Source organism: Symphalangus syndactylus, chromosome 12 (genome assembly GCF_028878055.3).
Source record: "Symphalangus syndactylus isolate Jambi chromosome 12, NHGRI_mSymSyn1-v2.1_pri, whole genome shotgun sequence".
NCBI lineage: Eukaryota > Metazoa > Chordata > Mammalia > Primates > Hylobatidae > Symphalangus > Symphalangus syndactylus.
The window spans coordinates 87956149-87963603 of record NC_072441.2 but is presented as its reverse complement, the minus strand read 5'-3'; the positions used below and the strand labels follow the sequence as shown (position 1 = coordinate 87963603).

The 7455-nt window shown below is 40.1% G+C and overlaps 1 protein-coding gene across 1 annotated transcript; it reads right to left on the bottom strand.

Annotated features, from left to right (window-relative positions):
- Nucleotides 1-2025: 2025 nt before the first annotated feature.
- LOC134734770 (large ribosomal subunit protein eL27-like) lies at nucleotides 2026-2400 on the bottom strand. Its single transcript, XM_063628174.1, has one exon. The coding sequence runs from the start codon at nucleotides 2398-2400 to the stop codon at nucleotides 2026-2028; it is 375 nt and encodes a 124-aa protein (XP_063484244.1).
- Between the last annotated feature and the right edge of the window lie 5055 nt (nucleotides 2401-7455).

The following is a 7455-nucleotide window of genomic DNA, read 5'->3' as shown; positions in this document are numbered from 1 at the left end:
GAGCCACCGCGCCCAGCCCCGTTTTTTTTTAAAAGGACATTATTGCTGTATGAAATCATAGAGTCATTATTTTGGCAGACTTTTCATTTCAATGTTTTTCATAAATTGTAGTTCTCATTTTTTTCCTTAATATTTCCTGAGGAACAGGTTGGATTTAGGTACAATATTCCATTATTAATCATGTTATACCCTTTATGATGTGCTGGAAAAATCTTTCAGGAATAACTTTAAGATTGCTTATATATTTAATTGATCTTTCTTTGGTCTCTGGGCATTAAAGACTAGTAATGAATTCGTATATCATCAGGGCTTGTAAGGAAACAGTGCACACGAATCGAGTAACTAAGGAGACTTTAATGAAAGGAACTATATACAGGCCAGGTGCAGTGGCTCACACTTATAATCCCAGCACTTTGGGAGGCCGAAACGGGCAGATCACTTGAGGTCAGGGGTTCGAGACCAACCTGGTCAACATGGTGAAACTCCGTCTCTACTAAAAATATTAATACAAAAATTAGCCATGTATGGTGGTGTGTGCCTGTAATCCCAGCTCCTCGAGAGGCTGAGGCATGAGAATCAGTTGAACCTGGGAGGCGGGAGGTTGCAGTGAGTCCATATTGCCCCGCTACACTCCAGCCTGGGCGACAGAGCGAGACTCCTTCTAAAAAGAAAAAAAAAAAAAAAGGAAAGAGAAAGAAAAAAGGAACTAGATACAAAGGTACAGGCAGAGTTGAAGAAAATCTACGAGAGGCGGGTATAGTTCTTTAGGCTAGCAATAATAGCAGGGAGCCACTGCAATTCATGGGTGAAAAATCAAAGGAAGTGAGGGGTTACTGTGATTTGGAGAGTGGGGCCATATGAAGAGGGCTGCTTGACATCAGCATTTGGGTGAGGAATGCAGCCAACCCGCGGTGGCCCAGTAGGGAGGAAGCTGGGGGGTTAAATTCTCTAACTTCCTGTTCTCCCAGTCTCTAATCTCCTGCGGGTGCCTCCCATTGGCTGAACTCGTTTAGAAGGGCTAGGGTGAGGGAGCCCATTGATGCAGCCCATATAAGTCAGCCTCCTGAGGCACAGAGCAGGGTAAAGGGTGGAGAGAGGGTGGGGAGGGTGAAGGAGAAGATATGTAATGCAGCTGGGCTGTAAGATCTGATAACATGTACAGTCTGAACTTTATACCATAACAAGTGTTCCTGAGAATGGTTTCCTAACAGATCAGATAATTCCAGTCTTTAAAAAATGAAACTGTGTTCTGCCTCTGCTTCCTCCAACTCTTCTTTTTAATTTGTATCTTAATGATTTGAAACAACTTGTGCATGATCTAGCTGCATATACCCTTATTATAAAAAGTACAAAAATAACTACTGTCTATGCTAGTGATGTAATTTTATTGTCACTAACAAGAAATGGCCTCTTTATCTTACTGGAAAATAGAGTGGCTTGAATTCAACTTTTCTATATTCAAAATCATCATTTTTGGCAGATAGTATTTGTAATTTAATTGGCTTATATCTAATGATTATATATAGCTGGCCGACTCTTTCAGCTACTTAAGGGTACGTTTTGCAACTATTTTTCTCTGGTGGTTTCAGTAGAAAATGACGCTACTTAAAAGTAGATATTCCTTGGGCATGTTATGGACGTTTGTTTGTTTATTTCTGGGGCTTGGGAGATTAGTAAAATCTATTTCAATTTTTTTTTCAGATATAATCATAGCATCCATGCTTACTCAGTAAATGTTGAATTAAAGAGGGAAGGAATGAACTTTGTAGCTTTGATTTTATTTTTCTTTCCCCCAAATGTTTTGAGAAGACAGTATGTGAAAGTCTGGGGAAACTTTTGCCCTTACTGACAGGTCCTCCCCTGAAAACCCCACATGGAGGCAAGGTGGCCAGCCATTTGGGTCTTGGTTAGGAGCCTTCATTTTTTGTCTTTCTTTTTTTATTTTTATTTAAAAAATTTTTAATGACCAAAACAAAACATCTAAAACCACAGCTTTTGGAAGAGCCACTTGTTCTTGCCCATCTTTTACCTCTCTTTGAATTTGACTTTGGCCTTCCTTTGGGCCTTGTGTTTAAGAGCAGGGTCTCTGAAGACATCCTTGTTGATGACAGTTTTGTCCAAGGGGGTATCCACAGAGTACCTTGTGGGCATGAGGTGATTGTAGTTATAAACTTTCACAAAAGACTTGATCTCTGACCTCTGGGTGCTCTTCTTGCCCATGGCAGCTGTCACCTTGCAAGGATAACAGTCAATTCCAGCCACCAGAGAACAGCTGTCAGGGCATTCTAAGGTGCCATCATCAATGTTCTTCACGACGATGGTTTTGCATCCAGAGTAGCATCCGGTGTAGTGTCTGGCCTGGACCAACACTACTTTCCCAGGTTTTATGAACTTGCCCATTTTGACAGCAACCACCCAGGCCTACCTTTGTCTTCTTTAAGGGAAGTGAATCTACCTCCTACTTGGTTGATTTTTAAGGCATATGGACTATCTTTTTTTAGCAACGCAGATTTTATGCAGTTCATAGTCTTGTCAAATGTTACAGTTTGGACATCTCTTTTGCCCATTTCCTACCAAAAGCTTAATTAGAAGACTTAGCAGTTCTAATCAACAGCTGAATATATAGTTTTTTTTTTCTTTTTAGAGACAAGGTCTTGCTCCGTCACCAGGCTGGAGTGCAGTGACATGATCGTAGCTCACTGTAACCTTGAATTTGTGGGCTCAAGTAATGCTCCCTACACCTCAGCCTCCATTAAGGGTATATTGTTCTTTCATTATCCTAGATAAGTGTTGCTCGATAGAACTTTCTGCATTGATGGAAATGTTCTGTAATTGTGTGTCCATCGTTAATAGTCACTAGCCATGTGTGGCTATTGAGCATTTGAAATATGACTGTTAAAACAAAATAATGGTACTGAAAATGTTTTATTTAATTTTAATGAAGTTTAAATAGCCACTCGTGCCAGTGGCTTCCATATTGAACAGCACAACTCTGTAATTCTAAATTTTATCCCTGAATCAAGCTGAAGTATTTCTTCTTTGGCTTTTAAAAGAATAGCATTTATTGAATAGCAAATTTCTATTTTTTCCTTAATCATGGTTTTAAAACATATTCTCACATTCTTGGACACTCCCCATCAAAAGATAGAGACTAAAATACCCTTCCCTTGAATATAGGTTGGTCTTAGTGGCTTGATTCTGGCAAATAGGATGTGTTAGAAGTGATACTGTGTGATTTTTGAGGCTAGCTCATAAAAGGTGCTAAAGTTGGCTTGGCTGTCTCCCTCTCAGCACTTGAGCTTCCATGTAAGAGTTCTAGCTGCTCTAACACTGCCATGCTGGAGTCACATGTAGAGACCTCTGAGAGATATCCAAAGAGGACCAACTGTTCTAGCCTCCAGCTGTTTGAATCTTCCTAGCTTAGGCTCCAGCTTACTTCAGACCCAGTCACTTTGTGACTACATTTCTGTAAGAGACTCTAAGTGAGAATTTCTTAGCTCAGCCCCTCTATCCCCAGTAAGATAATAATACACAATGCTGTCACTTTAAGCCACTATTCTGGTGTTGTGCAGTGATAGATAACTGGAACACTCTTGTAAAAGGATACTGCAGGAAATAGTTCTATGAAACTTTCTGGCGTATTCATTGTTGGGATTTTTGAGTACAAAGTTTACTACATCAATTTCTTTTGAATTTTAATAACAGGAAAATCTGTATTTTCTTGAGCAACGATAGACTCTTACTTTAATACATTTTTGCTTTGGTTGCTAGGAAGCTCAAAGCTAAATTTATGTCCCACTTCATAAGTAAATAGGACCATCAATAATTTATTCTGTGTGTTTGCTTTTTATTTGGCCTTATCTTACTGTTTTTTAAAAATTTACCTTTTTCCTTTTTAAAGACCTTAATACAGTATATATTTTGTCAATCCATTTCCAAAAGTGAATGCAAATAATATTGGGCTTTTGCTGAACCAGTGTGAGCTGTAAGATCATCCAGTAGATTAGCAATGATGGCTGAGAGAGCTCTGGAATTGTATAACTCTTCAATGACCTTATTTTATAGGAAGACAATAAGGCTCTGAAAACTGAAGTGACTGCTGAAGTATACACAGTTAGTGAGCAGCAAAATCTCAGCCTAGGAGAAGCTGTGTCTTACTCCTCATTCAACCATATAGTACCCATTGGTCAGACACTGATTCTTTATTAAGTTTCAGCTCTGGGTCTGCTTGCTTGAGGATGCGATGATGGTACAAAGATAAATGAGACTCAGCTAAGGAATTGAATCTCCAGATTATGCCTGGTGGGATATAGTACATGTGTTTAAATATAAAGTAATATGCAACATAAAAGAGGCACAAGTGAAGCTTTTTGAATGTTCAGAGGAATGAGAGATCACTTCCAACTGGGCGCTCACAAAAGCTTCAGGAAAAAGTGACGCTGAGTTAGGCCTGGAAGGATGGACATGCTTCACATGCGCAGGTACTAGGAGAGATGATGGGGTGAAGCAAGAGAGGATTAGCAGCCATGAGTTGAATACTGGAAATTTTAGGCCCTGTGGCATTTGGTGGGGATGATATTTTGAGCAGGAGGATTGTGCCACATCTCAAATTACACCGGCAAGTAGTTGCTTACTATTCTGTTTATGAGATCAACCCTGCCAAGGGCATGTGACCTGCAAGTGTGGATGGGAAGGATGAGATAGATAGATAGATAGAGAGAGAGAGAGAGAATGCTAACTAAAGCTTCTACATAGCTGACTGCTCAGAAAACCCAATACATGGGGCTATGTTCTGAAGTAACTGCCTAAAACCTTTATCAACAAATAGTTTTTAGACTTTGGTATGGAGGAGAAAATTCTGGAAGAGAATCTACAACATTTCACAACACTGCAAACAGGGGGCATTTCAGGACATCCCTGAGGAACACAGCAGCATGCTCAGCTTCCTCTTAGACGGCCTTGCATTTCTTACAGCCTCCTTGTGACCACAGGAGCCTGGTGATCCATGGAGCAGTAAGCCCAGCAAAGCCTAAGAGTGGGGCTCTGGAGGGACAGGTCTGCTGTTCTTTGTAGAGATTGATGGATTTGTTACAATTAGTAATAGGTGGCTTTCCTGAAATTCTGCAGTTACCTCTTGAAATAGGGAAACCTCTGATCACATGGGTAGGATATTGCTAAAGAGGTGAAAACTTACTTGGGCCATTTAAACAGGTTCCTGCCAGTTTCCTATAAATGAAAGTTTAAATAATCCTCCTTTCTCAGTTAGGAAGAAAATCAATATCTGATTACAGCAGAATTCAATGCTATTCTGCCTGATTCTTCTAGGCTTACAAAACCCACAGAAGGCAGGAGCTCAGATGGATGAACTATGGTGTCCTGACTCAGAATGCAACTTCTCTTCTGTTTTCCATAGAGTGTTTCCAACAGTGTAAATCAACAATAATCATAGTTTCTATGTTAGTGTTGTACAATGCTGTACAGGTGATAACTTACTTTCACAAACACGTCTTATCTAATCTTCATAAAAATTCAATGAGGTGAATATTGCTCTCCTACTTTTACAGAGGAGAAAACTGAGGCACAGGTAACTAAAGCAAATTATCCTAGATCTTTGGATGAGCATGTATTAGTGATTAGGGTTTATGTCTGGTCTTAGGGGTGGAAATTCATTTGTGCTCTTGAGCAAGGTCCAAAGATGAGAGACAGGATTGGGAACTGTAAGTGTAAGGGTGAGTTCAGAGCTGCATTGGGCAAACATCTGATCATCTAGGGATAGGCTGTGCCCACACAGGGACAATCTTTTACCAGTCTTCTCTCTGCTTGGGAAGGTAATCAGTGGCAGAGACCCTCACATCTGGGAGTGACTAAAGTTATATGTTCAAATCTTTCGTTTTTTTCAAATGAGGAAGCTGAGGTTGAGTGAAGTTAGGTGGCTTGCAAAGACTCACACAACTAACTGGTGATGAAAATGGGATCATTACCCGGTTTTCTACTCTTACACTGGAATTTCTGCCACTGCACCTAGATGCTCTTCCTGCTTTACTCTCTCTTCTTTCGATTAGATAGAAGTGTGTTTACAATGTAGAGTGATTGGGCATTTGTTAGGTAAGTGGAATAAAAGTAACAGTTGCTACTATTCATTGAACACCTATGATATGCTACACTGTGTGCTAGATACTTATCATGCATAATTTTTCATCTTCACAAGAACTCTGCAAAGTCTCTCTCTTTCTCTTTCACTTCTCACTTTCTCTCATTTTCAAGATGGAGTCTCACTGGAGTGCAGTGGCATGATCTTGGCTCACTGTAACCTCCACCTCCTGGGTTCAAGCTATTCTCCTGCCTCAGCCTCCCAAGTAGCTGAGATTACAGGCGCCCCCCACCATGCCCAGCTAATTTTTTTTTTTTTGTTCTTTTAGTAGAGATGGGGTTTCACCATGTTGGCCAGGCTGGTTTCAAACTCCTGACGTCAAGTGATCTGCCCACCTTGGCTTCCCAAAGTGCTGGGATTACAGGCATGAGCCACTGCGCCTGGCCCTGCAAAGTCTGTATTTTTATCTCTGTGAGCTTACTGGGACCAGTGATGAGGAGGGACTTGCCAAGACAATTTCGAGCCCATGCTCTTTTTGTTGTGTAGCGTGGCCTCTGCAATAATTTATCTTTTGTCCTAGAAAACAGAAATACTTGAATTTTTTATGTGGTCAAATATCACTTGTTGGAAATCATTAAAATTCAAATTGTCTGCATTTATTCCTAGAACTATACCTGATTAAAAAGGGAGATAAGGGAGATGAATCAGTTATCACCTTTAAACAGAGTCTTTAGAAGTCTTGATTAATAAGTACGTTTCAACGTGAAGGAAAACCAACATTTTTTTTACAACTATAATTCAAGTTGTGTGCTTAAGTAATTTTTTTTTAAAAGAGAGATGTTTTGTTTTTAACCCTTATTCCTCTAGCATGCCGGCGCAGAGTTCTAGAGCACTTTTGTATTAATTAGTTCTTTCCTTCAAATTCAAATACCTTTAGAATAGCTAAGGATATATATCATTTAAACTCAGAGTTTGATACACTTGCTTCCTCTTAGCATCTGTGATAAGCTGTCCAAATTGAAAAAAAAAAGAAGCATTTTTTTTTTCTTTCTTTCACTTGAAAGACTTTAGGAAATGGGAAAGTCTGAGAACTATGCCTCCTAGGAAGGATTTGGATCACCGATGGGCAGTATGAAATTTTTTGGGCTTGGGAACCAGAAGGGAAAGGGTGCCAGGAGGTGGAAAAATGGTACTGACAGGGATGTGGCTGTTCCTGGCCAGTGTGCCCTGAAATCCTGATGTGACATAGGTGGCTAATTACTGCACTGTCCAGAGGTGTCATGATGCGTCTTTCAGCATGATTCCAGACACGGCGCCTCTGTCATTTGACTCCACTCTTTTAACATGGATCCTCAGCTTCCACT

What these genes read in the sequence shown, in the direction of transcription:
- LOC134734770 (XM_063628174.1), bottom strand. Translation starts at nt 2,400, where the DNA reads ATGGGCAAGTTCATAAAACCTGGGAAAGTAGTGTTGGTCCAGGCCAGA.